Genomic DNA, 17,122 nt, shown 5'->3' on the forward strand with positions numbered 1-17,122 from the left:
TACCAATGAGGCAAGAGGGAGGGGAGGGGGGCGGGGTGTCCTGATTTACGAGGCGGAACAATTCCTTTTTTTCTGCTAACTGCTTTCGGCTGAGGGCTTTACACCCAAGCTGCTGAAGTGGGTCAGGGTTTCGATAGGCCGGGCTGGCCAGCACTAGCCTAGAATAGAATGCTCAGACCAGGCAAACACCCTGTGCCCTAATCTTTAGCCCTTGAATTATAAACCTTGAACTCTTACTTCTAACCCTTTTTTAAGAGCAACCCTTTTTAAGGCAAATGTAATGAGTTTTGCTGTAAAAAAAAAAAAAAAAAAAAGGGAACACATATAGGCACCTAGTAGAGATCATTTAATGCTATGTGAAGTGCTACACACACACACACACAATTTGATTCTGAACTTTGAATTGGCAGGTTATTGGTTGATATTACATTTAATCATTAATGTATTTCTCGAAGTCATGGTAGAATGCTCAAGGAAAACAATTTATTTATCACTGTTTGATGCATTAATCAGATTTGGGTAAACTGGACATCAATCATCTTTTAACTGTTTAATCAAATACAGTTCCTGACTATAAGAATGTATTATGAGTCACATCAAAAGCACAGTGTCATTCTTTCATACTGCCAGAGTCTCTAGACAGATGCAATAAATTATAATCTCTACAGTTACAGAGAAACTGAAGAGCAATCATAAAACACACTTCAAAAGAAACTTTATAGGGATGAAAAAGTAATTACAGCATCTGCCCACTTACCTCACCATCTTCCCAAAGCTTATTATAATCGAGTACATAGTCATACTCAACCAGGCACTTTGCTAACCCCTTTTGGTTCCTGCCACAGTATTGTGACATAACTCTCAGAGGCATTGCCTGTGTCCTTAACCTGACTTAGTCATCCTGGGCATCCAGACTGCCCTTTTTGTGTATCTGAAGGGTCATTATAGTGTTGTGTAAGCTTGTTGGAGAGTCCACTGCAGGCCCTTTGATCCTGGTGAAGAGCTCCTGTCTTTGTTAGCCAGCAAGCCCTCTATCAGCTCCAAAGTCCCAGTGCTACTTCAAACGTACCCCGGCTGCAGTCAAAGGCCACAAGTGGACTTTTTCAGGATACAAATGCAGAAAAGCCGACATATAGATGACACATCCAGTCCCACTGCATCGACAAATATAGAGATTACTGTTTTTTTATAAGCAGATGGCTTTATTCCTGGAATGGTCCTTCTCCGTTTCGTTTATAGTATGTGTATTACATATTTCCAAGAGAGACAGAGTGGGTAGCAGGTATGAGATGTGGCTTAACCATACTGTCTCATCTTTTCCTCTGGGACGGATGAAGCGCTGCACTCGGTGACCTACAAACAAGTTGTAGTGGAACTGTATCAGTCGTTTTGAGGGGTGAGATGTCTCAAAGGCTCCCAGACACAAGAGGGTCAGGCCTCTTTGACACCCGAGTGCTAAAAGGTCACTGTCACACTCTCATGGTGTGACATTAAGAATCATGTACAAACATTGTTAGCTGTCTGTCTGCCAGTCAGCATCCCATGAACATTCCTCATTTTATTCTCACCTCCACAGCTGCACCTCCGATTAAATGAATCAGTGGTTCTGGAGACAGCTGCAGTTGTTTGAAGCCCGAGTGATCAAAACAGATTCATCTCTGCTATCATCTCGATTATTTCTCTAGCACTGTGCCTTTTTTCTCATGATGATTTTTGGTCTCCTATGTGTAAAGGAGCACCTGTGTGTTTTCAGTGTGGCATGTGTTTCTTTATGACTCACAGTTTCTTACCTGTACGTGTGCTCACATTTATGTTAATTTGCCTGGATGTGTTGCCATGTTTCACGCATTATTTTTCCCTCTTTCTCTGCAATTTTGATTTTAAAAATTATCATACATATATGGCAAAATGCAAAGGTAGATCTCATAATAGCAATGTACAAATGACATCTTTAGGAATAACCTGTAATTTCTGTGGATTCAAATGTATGAATTTCCTTATTCCAACATGATGGCACCACATTTTTTTAAACATTACAGTGAGTGCTTCAGCTCACTTGGAGAATAACACTAACTAATACCTTATAAGTTTGATTCACCTCTGTTCCATGGCAAGTGCCAATCATCTTTTAGATGAATGTGTGGATACCTGTGAAATTGAGCAGTTGAATGAAATTGACCTTTTCATGCGGTTCACTTTGAGAAGCATTTTGTTTGCAGTCATTCTAATGTTACTGCTACATTTGCTGAATGATCTTCAACTGAGGCTTCTTACAAGCCAAAACTAGAAAACTGAAAAACATATCCACTCTAAACCCATGTGTTTTATTGGCCCCTTTTTAAAACCTATTTTCTCTGAATTCTGAAGACAATTTAAGTGTATTCACTGACAGCCTAGTAATTTTAGCCTACCTACTATATGCTGTGAGATGACTTTAGGGATGTGTATAATCATCTAAAATTAATGTGTGCCTTTTTTGCCCTTTTCATGCTGAATATTTTAAATCTTAATTCTTGTTAAATCTACCTGGAATTTGTTTTGTTTTTCCTTTCCTTAATTCCTTTTTCTTTCTCACAGTTTTGTACCATTTGAAGTATTTTAGATCGTATGGTAAAATTCAAACTGTCACAAAAACTTAATTTGTCTGGTTTGATTATGTTTTCATTATTCCATTGCATATAGGGATAAAAGTATGTTTGTGTGTCAGGGGGCATGTATTTAACTTTTTATGAAGAGCAAATACCTCCATATTGACAAAGACACACTTTGTTTTTTTTATTACAATGATAATAAACCAAACAATTTGATTTAAATTTGTTTACTGACATTACAGTAGTTTAGATTTAGGTACAGAGATTAGATTTAAGTGTAGGCATTGCATAATATAGTCATACACAAGTCAATATCCCATAGTAATAATTTTTTGTGTGTGTGTGTGTGTGTGTGTGTGTGTGTGTGTGTGTGTGTGTTTGTATGTGCATATGCATTGTCATTCATATGCATGGCTGCTGTCAAGCCCCACAGGTCTAAAACATCTGTGCAGAAAGCATCACAGCTATAGGCTGATTTACTGGGCAGTGGGAGAGAATGGGAAGAGAGCAGGAAGTGAAGAGAGAGAGAGAGAGAGAGAAAGAGAGAGAGAGAGAGAAAGAGAGAGAGCATTCACAACATGAGAATGATTGAGATAGAGAAATAAAGAAAGAAAAGTTAGAATGACAAACAAGCTGGATGATAGAAGAAAAAATTGAAGTCACACACATCTATCTATCGATCTCAATATGGACATATAGAAACCCAGGGAGGATGAAAAATTGCATGAACTGACAGAGAGATGGAGAGAAACGGAAGGAGGTGTGTTGGAGCTGACGCTGTGGTTCACGGCTTGCTAATGCAGCTTAGTGGCCACATATAATTAAGACAGAGAGAGGAAGAGAGAGAGCACAAGTGCTCGTCAGGGCTGAGTGAAGAGGAGGGCCATAGGAGCAGAGTTAGGGAGTGCAGCTGGGAGACATGAATGGAGAGGAACACCGTCTGGCAGCCGGAGATGGAGAGACACTGATTTACGGAAAAAAAAAACTGCTTCATTTCAACCAGCAAAGCACAAAAGTGGCCAGATTTGTAGCATGTCTCCCTTCTGTTTTGCTCCTTTCTTGTTCTTCTTGTATGGGTGTCTTTGCATACACTTTGTACGTTTATGAAGCTGATTACTTAATTAATTATTATTACACAATGCAGTTCCTCTGTTTCCCCTCCTGGCAGATTAAGGAGGATTAGTGATGTAAATCTCATAAAGATATTAACATAGTATTATACATTCCTAACTTTCCAGCCTGTCTATGTTTTTGACACTGTGCTCCTTTCTTTTCACAGAAAACAAGATATTTTAATGTTAGCAGTGTCAAAATTGCTTTTGAAAAATGATTAATCTGTTCTATTAGCCTAATTGTTGTGCCATACTCACCCCATTTTTCCTTTTTTCTCCACAGGACAAATGACATAGGATGAACACTGCTGGTCAGCTTTGTCTGTCTGTGCTGTCGTCCCTTCTCGCACTGGCCTGGGGGGTGGAGCCGCCGGGCCAGGCTGCCCCCTGCTCCTCCCTGGTGGCGGGGGTCCTGTACGGCTCCTTCTCACTCAGGGACCTTTTCCCCAGCCCCCTTTCCCTGGCCTCGGGGTGCTCGTGGACAATAGAGAACCCTGACCCCACCAAGTACTCCCTCTATTTCCGTTTCAACCGCCACGCCGGGGTGTGTCTGGCACTCTCACCGTTGGTCCTGCCCCTGGACCACTACCTTGCCAATCAGACTTGCGGCCCACCAGAGCCCCCCTCTGCCTCTGACGCAGAGGCAGTGCAGTTGTGCCTGGTCCCTGGGCCTCACACCTTCCTGCAGTTTGACAAGAACTTTGTACAGCTGTGTCTGGCCACCCAGCCTGGCCAGGGCTCTGAGGGTGATGGGCAATCAGCGGAAGAGAAGGCACACGTGTCTGCTGAGATGCTGGACTTCAGACTTGTGGAAGTGCTACTGATCAACAATGAGAACTCCAGCCAGTTCACGTGTGGTGTACTGTGCCGTTGGTTCGAGGAGTGCCTGCGCTCCAGTCAGGGACCCAGCTTGGGCCGGACACGGGCCGGATGCAGCATCAGTCAGACAGGCTGTGTTTGTGCCAACTCGGGGCCTCCGGTGCCGCTACTGCCCACCACACCCCACAACCGTTCCTTAGACCCTAGTGCCAGTGTGCTGCTGCCCCCGCCTGATGACTGCTGTGTCACCCAGCTGCATTCCAAGAATGCCATCGCCATAGCACCCAGGGAGGTGCGACAAGGTAAGCCAGGTTTATCAAGCATAGCTGACCTGCTTGTTTCAGTTTTACCATATGTTTCCATCAGCACATTGGTTTTGACAGCTTCCTGAGGTTTGGTGTGGGAGATCAAGAGAGGCGTTTTGTTTTGGCTGCATTCTGTTACTGCAGTCTTTGGATTACAAGCAGTTGAGTCACAGCTTGACACCAACCCGTGTTAATCAGAGTTCAAGCCTCATGTGAACACAGAGAGAAAAATAGAACTTCTGATTGCTCAAGCCAGCACTAACTCTGAAATATGAATGCTGTCTATGTTTCATTGTGGATCTTTTTTTTAAATTAACATTGCGAAGGTTGAGCTCAGCTCTGGGCATGGAGCCAGGTCTAGGCTTTCCACAGGAGGAGAGGTGAGGTCCATCTGACATTCAAGAAGAAGCCTGCTGAGAGTTTGGATCATGTTGACTGATGTGCCCTAAAGAGAATTAGATATTTAAATCAGATATTCAAATACTGCCCTTAATCGGGTCAGCATCCCCTCTCCACACCTTGAGCCGCTTCAGTGTGTCTAATCTACTTCTGTCACCATGCCGACAGCCAGGTGATGCACAGGATGGACAACATCGATAAGGTTTTTTTTTTAATCAAATTTGCACACATACACACACGGTGTGGGTGTATATTGCAATTTGAATACATGGCTTGGCTAGAGTGTGCAACTCAGCTCCAGTCACAGATTGGACATGCTGTCTAGGTGGGTGGTGCCAATGTTAATGTCAGGGGACAAAAAAAGGCCAGTTCAGCCTCTGTTCTTATTTCTTATTTTGTTTTTTATTGCTTATTTTGTTCCTTTTGTGGTGTCTGGTGTTGACCAGAGGAAGACGGGCTCCCTTGTTGAGTTTTCTTCTTCATGTTCTTATGGAGTTTTTCCTTGGCACTGTTGCCTTTGGGTTGCTCACTGGGGACATGGACCCGGACATCTCTAAACACTGCTTTGTGACAGCAGCTGTTGTAAAAGTGCTATATAAATACATTTGACTTTGCCTATGACTCCACTCTTCACAAAGAATACACTTGAAATACACAGCCAAAAACCCAATGCTGACATTTTCTAACTTGAGCTATCTTTAAAGGTTTATGAGTTTTGAGCAGTCTAGAATTATTGTGGACAGTTTTCAGAGTATTTTTTGGGTATACATTAGAATACTTCTTTCCTAATTAGGCCACACTGGAATAGCTGATAAAGGCAACTAGCTTGCTCACTTCATTTCAAAATCTAAATCTCTGCAGCATATATGGCAACAGAATACAGAACACTCAAACTCAAGCCAATGCTTTAGTATTTTTCAGGAACAAAGGCAGTTTTGTAGCTAGAGTGGGTTTTTACACTCCTGGTTATGGCTGTACAGTGTACCAGCTTGCTATGACCTGTAAACTATAGAACTGCTTGTACCTGTAACCCTGTATCCATAAAAAATGAAAACTCTGTAGACCATTCCCCTATTCTTTAGCTATAATATCTTTCAGGCCCATATATTTTTAGGGCACTCCTTGTTTGAAAAATTGTCTCCTGATCAAGACACAGGTTGTCACTCTCAGAGGCCCATGTGAAGACAATCTACTAGACCTCTGACTTCATGTCTGTTCCCCTGAGAATGTGCTGACAAAAGGAGATGAAATTCACAAAACACAGTCTGATCTTTCAGACTCGGAGTAGGGCTGGGGAGTGTCTTCTGATTGAGTGAGCGCCACTTCCAAAGGTAGCTGAGGCATGCAATACCAATGCTTTGATTTCTTCCTAGAGTCGATGCTTGAGGCTAATTGGTGAAACTGTCAGGTATGTTGATGTTGGCACTTAACCATCAAAAGCAACAGGCAAAAGCAATAAGCTCTTCATATTGCTTTACTCTGAGCTTGTGTGTGACTCGTGATATCAGTCTCTCTCTGATGTTGTTCAGAGTTCTTCTCTAAAGTGTCCCATTCTCTGTGAACACTTGGATAAGATTCTAAGACTGGACTGACCATTACCAGAATTCTTTCATCTCTTTATCTTATTTGTGAAGGGACAGCCTATAAGTCAACAAAAAGTAATTCCTTAGCTGAAATGTAGACTTTCTGATATCAATGGTTTACATGTGAATACTAATGTTCAACTCAGATTTCTGACCAGTAGCTTTTTCTTTGGAATCCATGATGTACAGAGGCAAGACATGAAGTGGTTTGTGTATAAAAATGGTTAGTCTCTTCTGCATTAGACAGCAAGGTGGGAGTACACTCTGATTATATGTAGATATCTTCTATAAGCACTTTACACAACTGCTAGATCTGAATTTGAATGTCATGTCCAACTATAGCTTTGAAGCTCCCATCAAAGGGATCTGACCTCAAGGTTGTCTTTATGTTTTTATGTGTGCATTTGCTTGTACATGTATTTTTTTCTCAATTTCTCCTCAACTGTTATGAAAATATTCATGACATTTAGAGATAAAATGACATTTAAAAATGAAAATTTATCTTGCTGGAAACTCACAGTGGTCAAAAATGCCTTACAGTAAAACTAGAGCCATTTTGTTTAGCTTATTGGCTTACAGGAAATATTCTGGACATTCAACGAAAGCCGATTTGTCAACTGTATAAAGAATATAGAGTGTACATGTTATCATTTTTGCAATCAATTTCCTTTTTGTCTTTAAAGGCTCTAATGTCAGTGGTAAGGCTTAGCTTCATCCATATAGAGCTTATTTTCTCCACAGACCCTTAATTAATTTGCCCACTCGTATTACTTCAAAATAGCTGACATCTTGACTGCAGATCAATTGGAAAGAGCCTGTAGTAGAGGCAGTGCTGTGCAATTACATGCACAAAAAGAGAGTGTGCACTCTTACATACTGACTGGTTTGATGTACTTCTAAGTGCACTTTCAAAGTTACACACCTTCTGTCTTTCTCTCAGTTTGGACTGTACTTCTGCAATCAGTAAAGCACAGGCTTCTCAGAATAATAAATATGCTCTTCTCTCTGTGTTTTTTTTTTTTTTTTTTTGTGTGTGTGTGTGTGTGTGTGTGTGTGTGTGTGTGTGTGTGTGTGTGTGTGTGTGTGTGTGTCTGTGTGTGTGTCTGTGTCTGTGTCTGTGTGGGTATGAGTGTGCACATACTTGGGCCAAGAATGACCTATGGTTTCAGCCCTTTAGTTGAATACAAAAATAAATTAAGGTACAGTATAAATTCACAAACAAAATGTAATCTTTGGTCTAATTCACAAGGCATCTGATGATATGGGGAGCTGCCTGATGAAGACCTCAAAGGTTGAAATGTTGCAGTGCAAAATAAAACTGGAAGTCTTTTGAAATCAGGCATATTCAGAGTTGTGAATTGTGTGGGCCTTCAGCTTTTTCTCTTATTGGCTGGCAGAAGGGCCTATTAGAGCACATTAAGAATGTGCACTGAAGCATTTTGTGTGAGTGTGCATGGAAGCATGAGGGCATGCACTCTTGTGCACATGTAATTTTTATCCAGTGCAGATCTAGTGACTGTAATTGCATTGTTGTCAGTGTGTTATGAGCAAGACGATGTCAGAGTGATGGATGAAGTATCCCTCTCACTTATGCTCTAAGAAATGTGGGCACATTGCAGGGAAGGAGGGGCAGCACTGTGAAGCAAGTCCAGTGTCACCCTGACCTGACCTGGCCAGGCCTGGCCCCTCTCTCCCCTGCCTTCTCTCCACACCATGCTGCCCAGCTCCATCAAAGCCCAAAGGTTAAGATGAGGGTCACTGCTGCTGTCTGGCGATGATCTGTATGGCAATGAGGGTTTTTTTATTTTTCAAGCAAGCTTGGCTACCTCTTTCTCTCTTCTCCTTTTTCCATTTTTTGAGGTATGCCATATGCCATTTGGTTTCATGGCTGCTGAAGATCAATGGAGCACGTGATTCGTGCACTTGCACTGTGCTATTAGCTCCTCCTGGTAGCCCTTTAAAAGGCTCTAATGTAAGAACCCATGTTATACTTTAAAGTATACACTGCCGTGCATTAACACTTGTCTGTATGGATCAGTAATGTAACAGTTTGGACCAATTCACCATTTTCCTTAATTACTGCCTCATTTGTATGTGTCACTGACTAGTATAGGTGAACAAACATCTCCCTTTTGTAGAGTGTTCATCTCTTTACACAGCTCTCCCCCTGCACATGTGACCTACACTGACCATGGCTTATGTTGCAGCTTATTGTTCTAATTTGCAGATCAGACACTGAAGGCTTTGCTCAGTTAAGCTCACCTTTTTGAAACGTCTGCTCTGAAGTCTCCTGCAGTAATAGTTTGCTATTATGTTGCTTTTTCCCAGCTGGCATTGCTGAGTTGCAAAGACACAGGACTGTGATTGCAACCTCATTGCAAAAGCCTGTAATAGTTGCGCATTGACAAATGCATCACATCCATATGAAACAGCTTGAAACCAATGGCATGTATGTGTAGATAAAGCAGGTTTTCAGATGCCACTGGGACTGCAGCTAGTCCTAGGAGGGGAAAAGACCAAAGATTGCACTTGATCTGTCACAGGGAACAAGTTCAACTCAATATCTCATCCTTCATTTTTACATTTGTCTACTCTTTCTCTCTGATGACTTTCAAGAATGGTGATGTGTGAGGGAGCTTTTAATTGCATGACTCACCCTTCTAAAAGCATCAAGAGACTTTACAAGGAATTTCTGTACAAGGTGTAGCCCACTTTTTTTTATCCTCCATCTCCTCTCTTCACCTTCTCTCCCTCATACCTCCATCCTCCTCCCATCTCCATGCCTTTCTGGCTTTGTTTGTGGTTGAGCAGTAGCTTAATAAAGCTCACATTCGTGGTGTGGCCCGTGACTCAAAGGCGTGAAGCATTCTGCCATTCAAACGCCTGTCCTCTGTCAAGCTTTGGCAGAGCATCAGTGTGGCGATGGGTCCTCATTTGTTTTATTTGCAAGTGCTTCCTGCATCCCGCCCACATGACATGCGGGGCATGCTGTCAGTCAGTCAGCATTGTGCCAGCACGGGCAGGGTAATGCCTGGCTGCTAACTCAAACGGAAGCTGGCATCAGCCAATCACTGAACCAAGGAGGTTTAGGGCCAGCTCAATGTTGTGGATGTAGACGTAGCAAGCCTTCTGTCTCTCAGGATTTTGGAGCTCCACAGGCTGGTAATTCATACCATCATCAGATATGGTGGAACCACACAAAATTTTGATTTGATTTTTTACCACATATGCTCCATCCACTGAATCTATAGCTTCTTGATGCTGCCAGTCCTAAGCACAAAGCTTTAGAGCCACATGAAGTGAAATGAGCAGTACATCTTTCTGTGGTGCTGTTCCTACTGTTAGCTCCAGCCCAAGGTCTGCTATAGGCAGTCACGCCTCCAGCTACTGAGGGAATACCTATCAGTGTCTGCACACAGCACAGAGAGTGAGAGCTGTCCAAATCTTCAAACCAAGTCCTGTAGAACCGTCCTCCCTGGGTGCCTAACCTGTCTGTTTAAATAGCCAGTCTTTGTCCTTTGTGTCTGGCTGTGAGTGAGGCATCGATCAGAAGAGGTTGTCATTAAACGTGGCGCAGTGCTTAGTCTACTTCAGGAGAATGACAGAGGTTGGGCTGGTGAAAAAGGTCCAACAGAGGACTGCTGTAAATCATTGAAATCATCCTACCCTGTTGGAGATCTCTGTGAGTTGTGCCCCCAGGTTGTTGCCTTCACATACACTGAACATAGAAATACACACATACACACACACACACACACACACACACACACACACACACACGCACACACACACGCACATGCACAGACAAGAACACACACCCATTGTACTTGAATGTGAATCATGTCCACGTGTTCTTTGCTATTCCCTTTGAGGACTTTATTAAAATATAATAAAATCCAACATATGCAAAGACACAGAGATAAAACCGAAATTCTGCACCTTTGACATGTATGATGAATCATCTTGCTTTAGAGAAGAGCACTACACTGGAGAAGTACTGTACACATCTGAACAGAGTTTTCATTGTTTTGTAGTCCTGTACTTAGAGTTTTTCTTTGTTCAGAGTTGCATATCAAAAGCATGACTTGGAAGGTGTCCCCTGGAAGAAGAATTCCTGAATCTCTGCACTGCCAAAGATGCTAAGGCTACCATCCAATTAGAAAAACTCCCTGGCCCAAGATTTGTCTACAGAGAAAAAAACACTGTGTCTGTCAATGGCTATATAATACATTTGGGTGCTAATCTGCTGTCATGGGCAAAGAACATGGAGGAAAAAGAAAGCAAGCAAATGCAAGTCTCCACTGAAGCATTTAATGAAATTAATGAAAACAACACTGAAAAAAAAGTGTATTAACTACTTCAAAAAAAGCCAACCTAAAATACAGTGACTGACAAGATCATAAGAACAAAGACAAGGCTTAAATAAGCCATAATGTAAGTCCATAACAGCCCCCGAGGTGATGTGGCGAATAAGGCAACACAACCACCTCAGGGAGGCATGACATAAAGGAAAACAAGCCAAATGTAGCACAATAGAAACAAAAATAAAAGCTATGTGCAAAGCCATCGCTGAATGACAGAATGGCAGGGGCTCTACAACACACCTGCTAGTAATCTCCTTAAAATAAAAATTTCCTAAGGTTATAATAAGTTGTTGCTGTTCTTCATTTTTTCACTGTGGGCAGAAAAGAAATAATTCAACCTGGCAAGAAAATACTCTAAACCCTAAACCAACTCTGACATTCAACTCTATTAAATTGCTAATAAAGTATTTGAAACAGCCTTGTTTTAGGTTTTGGACACTACAAAATATGAGCATTTTCATATGCTACAACAGTGCCCTAGATAGTCAAAATTTGTTTGAGGTCTGCTGCTAACAGCTTGTTTGGGTTACCACAGTTCAGTGTAATTCTAGGCTTGTGTGCTGTATTATCATCCTCTGAAAACATCTACAGATATCAACTAGAGATTTTAATGATCTCATTTTGTGTATCTCTGTAGCTTCAATATCACTACATATCGCAAAAGAACACTGGACTGTATCAATCCAATCACTCTAATATCCTCTTTTATCATGATTAACTGTAGTTATGCGTGGACTTTGTAGATAATCTGCATTTTCCCAGCATCCACTCTTAGCACTGTTAACATAAATCTCTTTATAATAATGATGAACAATGCTATAAAGACTGTATACACTGACACACTAATGCCCGTTTCCTAAACTTTCCTTCGTATAGTGATATTTGCACATTGTTTTGGCAACTCCCAAATGATCTTTCAGGGTTAACTGATTAATTTATTTTACTGGAGTAATTTGCCACCCTATTCAAAGGTAGTAGAGAAACAAGCACATTAAGCATGATTTTATATACAGATCATGAGACATTGCAGGTTTGCAAATACCATGGACCTGTGGTAATTAGAGATGCAGCAGAGAGCCCAGGTGGTACCTCTTTTGGACTGGGACTCTATGGATAGCATGCTGACTCCATGCATGCTCAACAAGGGTACTGCAGCTGCAGCACCTGCTTCCACTGTTCCAGCATCCCCATAGATGGCAATTACTATGGCAGGATGAGAAAGTTGCAGGCCTCATTAATGTTCAAAATCGGGTCAGCTCGAGGGACCATGAAGGGGTCCTGTGTGTATGCTGGCTCACGTACCCATAGAGTGCCAGTGCTGATAATTAAAGCCTGTGCTACACCAGGCCCTGGTAGAGGCCCCCCAAGCTCTCTGGCCTGCCGGATATGGCATGCAGAAATGGTTAGAGAACTGCTCTCCCCTACTGATTCGGGGCCTCAATTAATTGCAACTGTTATTTGGCATTCTTTACACTCTTTGATTCTTTCTGAATTACTCTGGTCTGTGCACATGTTTTACTTTCTCTTGCCAATTTATTTATTTACATTTACTTATTCATTAACATTTATAGCATTTGACAGACATTTGGGTCCATACCAAATACAGAAATATGTTATTTATCCTCTTTGGTAACTTTTCCTTAAGCTAGTACAAATAGACTAGAGTCTAGGGACAAATAGAGTCTAGGGACACCTAGAATGAAACCCCATCAAAGACCGATCACACAGACCAGTTAAAGTACATTCAGCATACTTGGCCCCAGAGAAAAGCTGAGAAGAAACTTTACAAGTAAGGAGACAAACCAAGTTGCATTGTTTGTTCGAAAGGGGTGAGACTGGCTGCAAAATGTCACCAGTGCTTTCAAGTAGGGGCTCATGCACTTTTGGCTTCGTAGATAAACAATGAAGTATTAAAGCTGATATGGGCAGCCACAGGAAGCTAGTGATGGAGATGCAGCAGTGGAAAGATGTGGGAGAACTTGGGGAGATTAAGTATAAATCATGCACATGAATTCTGGACTGTTTGCAGGGGCATGCACAGGAGCACTATCCCCAAGTGAGCTGCAGAAGCTCAGTGTCAAGCAGCTGAGTGGTCTCCTTGGAGAGTAAGGACTTAAGACTTCTGCTGTTCAATAAAGGAACCTACATGCTCGTCTGGTTTGAATTATGAGCAGAAAACGACAGGTTGTAAACAATACCAAGGTTTTGTGCATTTTTGGATGTAGTGAACAGAGAGCTCTCAAAAGAGACCACAGGCTTATGGCATGGGAATGTAACTAGGACAAGTATAAACCTTGAAGAATCCAGCTTTACATTTAACATCTTTATCCAACACTCTTTCCCAGAGCAACTTATCTATATATCAGTATGACTACTCCCTGGGAATTACATCCCATGACCTTAGTTGCTAGCTACCTTCCAGCTGAATTACAAGAATTCAAGAACTTCACCTGATGTTCAACTGATCTTCACCAGGAGTTTAAGAACTTCACCATCCATGATGAGATGTTTACCAGACATTGTGAGGTGTGGGTCCAAAAGTATCTCAAGAAGGGAAGGCAAGACATTAACATAAACTGTAGGAAAAGCCAGAGGATATTACCTCTCCAAGAGAGCAGGGAGGTAATGTTATGTATGTATGTATGTATGTATGTATGTATGCATGTATGTATGTATTAATAAATAAATTTATTTATTTATATATTGCTGACCTGTCACTATGTCTTTTCTACCTTTAACTCTGTTTCCTTCCTCATTAACCTTTTTACATATACAGTGGTCTCTTCTTAGCCAGGTCTATTTTGGTATTCTAGTGCAGAGTGGTCTATGGGTTTATTATGCTGGGTTCACTGGTTAGTAGAATTGTGAAAATAAGATTATTTCAGTTGGTCCCAAAATAAGATTATTAGCTAGCAAACTAATGTCATAGCATATTAGGAGATATAGCATTTATAAGAATACATTCAAATCACATGTAGCTCACTGGCCTTTTTGAGCTGAATGCAATTAATGAATTAATGAATTAAATAATGATTGACAACTCACTTGTTTCTTATTGGTCAGGCTAACAAGTTAACATGCCACTTTGGTTGACTTTCTATGCCCTATTTTCATGGGCTGTTACATGACTGTCAAACATAATGCAGCAACACATAATCTTTGTGACCTTGGCAGTGGTGTTGTGCTAATTCCACTCAGAGTACACTATATACAAAGTTGGCAGTGCTGGAGGTTGGAAGCTAGATAAACATCTCATCATATGCTAAGAACCCTAAATTCAATGGAATTTCCAAAGCCAATGCCTAAAGTTGACATCTAATCTAACGTAGCCTGTCCATCAGGCTAAAGCAAAAATACAGAAAAATAATCACAATAATCTTGATAATCACATTTATGATACAATATGTCTGTAGATGGTATGATTCTAGAACTGCCATCCTATGGCCTATTTAACAAGGCTATGCGGTGAGTTCACAGAACTCACAGAACCCTTAATTGGAGAAGATGAGGTGTAAACTTGTATTCAGACTATTCAGATTATGAATCTCATGTTTCATAATAAAATGACTGGCTGAGATGATGCTAATTAATCACCATACCCTATTTCTCTTTCATTTCATCCATCCACTTCGTAAAAAGTGCAGTTGGGTGCACCTGTGCTTATGCAAACCAAAGTTCCTCATAACTTTTCTCCATGCCTTCTTGTGATTGCAACAGTATCAGCTATTGTGTATGTGGTTGCAATTGTCAAAGACAGTCATCCCCCTGCCTCCTCATCTGTAGTAGGTCACAATGAATTCAGTGTTGCTTTTGGTTGCATTGCCTCTTTATCAGGCTTGATCCCCTATATAAGTCTCCCTCTCTCTCTTTCTTTCTCTCTCTGACTCTATGTATGTGTCTCTCTCAAGAGACACAATTGAGGTGGTAAACAGCCAATTATCTGGGTCATGAAGAGGTGTCATTCTTCCACCTGGGGCATAGCCTGCCTAAGCCCACAACATATGGAGAGCAGGTTTAAAAAAAGAGCCAAATAAACAAATATCCCTTAAAGATCCCCCCCCCCCCCATTTTATCCATCAGCATACAAATTAGTTTTATATACATTTAGGGCAAGGCTTGAGATCCCCTATCAGATGAGCTTTACTCTGAACAATCCAAATCTCAATGCCACACCCATACATTCAGAATTTGAGCCAAGTATACAGTATAATTTACTGTATGCTTTTGGGATGGTTCTTCTAAGGTGCTGTCAATCTAACACATCAACTGTATTGTTTGTACACATGGATTAATGCTCTCTTGTTTATCTTGGAGTAACAGATTCTACACAGACCTAAGTTTCACTGTCAAATAGCTATTTGTGTCTAAGGCTGTAGTTTAGTTTTCATCCTAATTGATGACATAAACATCTAAAATCCACCAGAAACCATGGACAAGACTTATGTGGTGCCTGAAGTTCAGAATTATTTGCATCAGTTTGTTCATTTGTAGGTTCATACCTGTACAGCTGATTTACTCTGGTACTTTCCATGTGTCATTAACTATATTCACTGATAAGCAATCGACCACTGGGTTGATCGACTAGTAGTCAGAAGGTTGCCAGTTTAAGACCCACTACTGCCACATTGCCACTACTGGGCCCTTGAGCAAGACCATTAGCCCTCAATTGTCATAATTGTAAGTTGCTTTGGATATGACTTTATTTACTGATTAAAGATTAGAAATGTTTTGTTTTAAATGTACATTCTGTGCATAAACTAGTTGTTGCTGTATGAAATGTTGCTTCCTCTCTCAGCAGTAAGTCTGTACTGTATGTGAATTATGACGGTTGTTGCTGAATAAACTTCCACTGAACTTGAGTTCGATCTTTTTCCTTTAATCTAAGGGCCACCTAATGGGGTATTTCTATTATGATTGAAATGAACACAGATAATTTAAAGTGCTATCATATTTTTTAGGTACTTAGTTAAGTGAATTATACATAAATATATTTATTTAAAAAAAAATAGCAAGGCAAGTTTATTTGTAAAGCACTTTTCATACAGTGACAATTGAAAGTTCTTTACACAGACACAGAAGAATTTAAATTACAAAGTATTAATAAAGCTTATTATTATTATTATTATTATTATTATTATTATTATTATTATTATTATTATTATTATTTGTATTAAAGATAGACCTTTTCTACCCTGTGTGTAAAGTAACTGCTACTGATGAATCTTTTTTTTTCCTGCACAGGAGTATTAGCAATTGCATTTCACCTTTGTCTAAGAATAACATGAAATGTGGACATTGGCAAGGACAGAGAAGAAAATAGAATTGAATTAATATTACTAGGTAGCTTATTAGGGAGGTAAGGTGTTTTTCATCTGAACAGACCTAATAGAAAAAATGTTTTTTTTTGTGGCAATTAAATTTGTCACTGAAATTTAATTTGAAAAATGATTCAGTTTAGGGAAACATGACTAAACATATGTAAGCTTGTCTTTTTCTCACTGTATGTTGCTGTCTGCCCCACTCCCCTACTCATTCTTGGATTAAAGTGCTGTTTGACTTCCCAGGCCATTGCACCTTGAAATGAGCTAGGTAAAGCCTGAGTAATCTATCGTAAAATAATCCCCTGTACTGCAGGACAGATGCGAATAACAAACAGGTGGCTTGAAGTGTCTCTCTCTCTCTCTCTCTCTCTCTCTCTCTCTGTGTGTGTGTGTGTGTGTGTGTGTGTGTGTGTGAGAGAGAGAGAGAAAGAAAGAGAGATAGATAGAGAGAGAGAGAGAGAGAGAGAGAGAGAGAGAGAGAGAGAGAGAGAGAGAGAGAGACAGAGAGTTTGCATAAACAAACAGAAATGCAAGGCTTTGTGTGAAGTAGTTGCCCTGGTTGTACTTCGTAAATGAGAGGTAGAGCACAAGTTGAGAAGGAGCACACAGCAGGCAAATCTAATTTAGT

The 17,122-nt window shown here is 40.8% G+C and overlaps 1 protein-coding gene across 11 annotated transcripts in view; it reads left to right on the forward strand.

The window, feature by feature from the left end:
- Positions 1–17,122, forward strand: part of adgrb2 (adhesion G protein-coupled receptor B2) — a 187,920-nt gene that overhangs the window by 37,006 nt on the left and 133,792 nt on the right. For all 11 annotated transcript variants that reach the window (XM_035529185.1, XM_035529184.1, XM_035529189.1 and 8 more), the window contains exon 2: positions 3,987–4,824. In XM_035529185.1, the coding sequence (XP_035385078.1) occupies positions 4,002–4,824 (823 nt within the window). In that variant the 5' untranslated portion in view covers positions 3,987–4,001. The remainder of the gene's footprint in view (positions 1–3,986; positions 4,825–17,122) is intronic.

The sequence above is a fragment of the Electrophorus electricus genome, chromosome 8, assembly GCF_013358815.1.
Source record: "Electrophorus electricus isolate fEleEle1 chromosome 8, fEleEle1.pri, whole genome shotgun sequence".
NCBI classification, from domain to species: Eukaryota; Metazoa; Chordata; class Actinopteri; order Gymnotiformes; family Gymnotidae; genus Electrophorus; species Electrophorus electricus.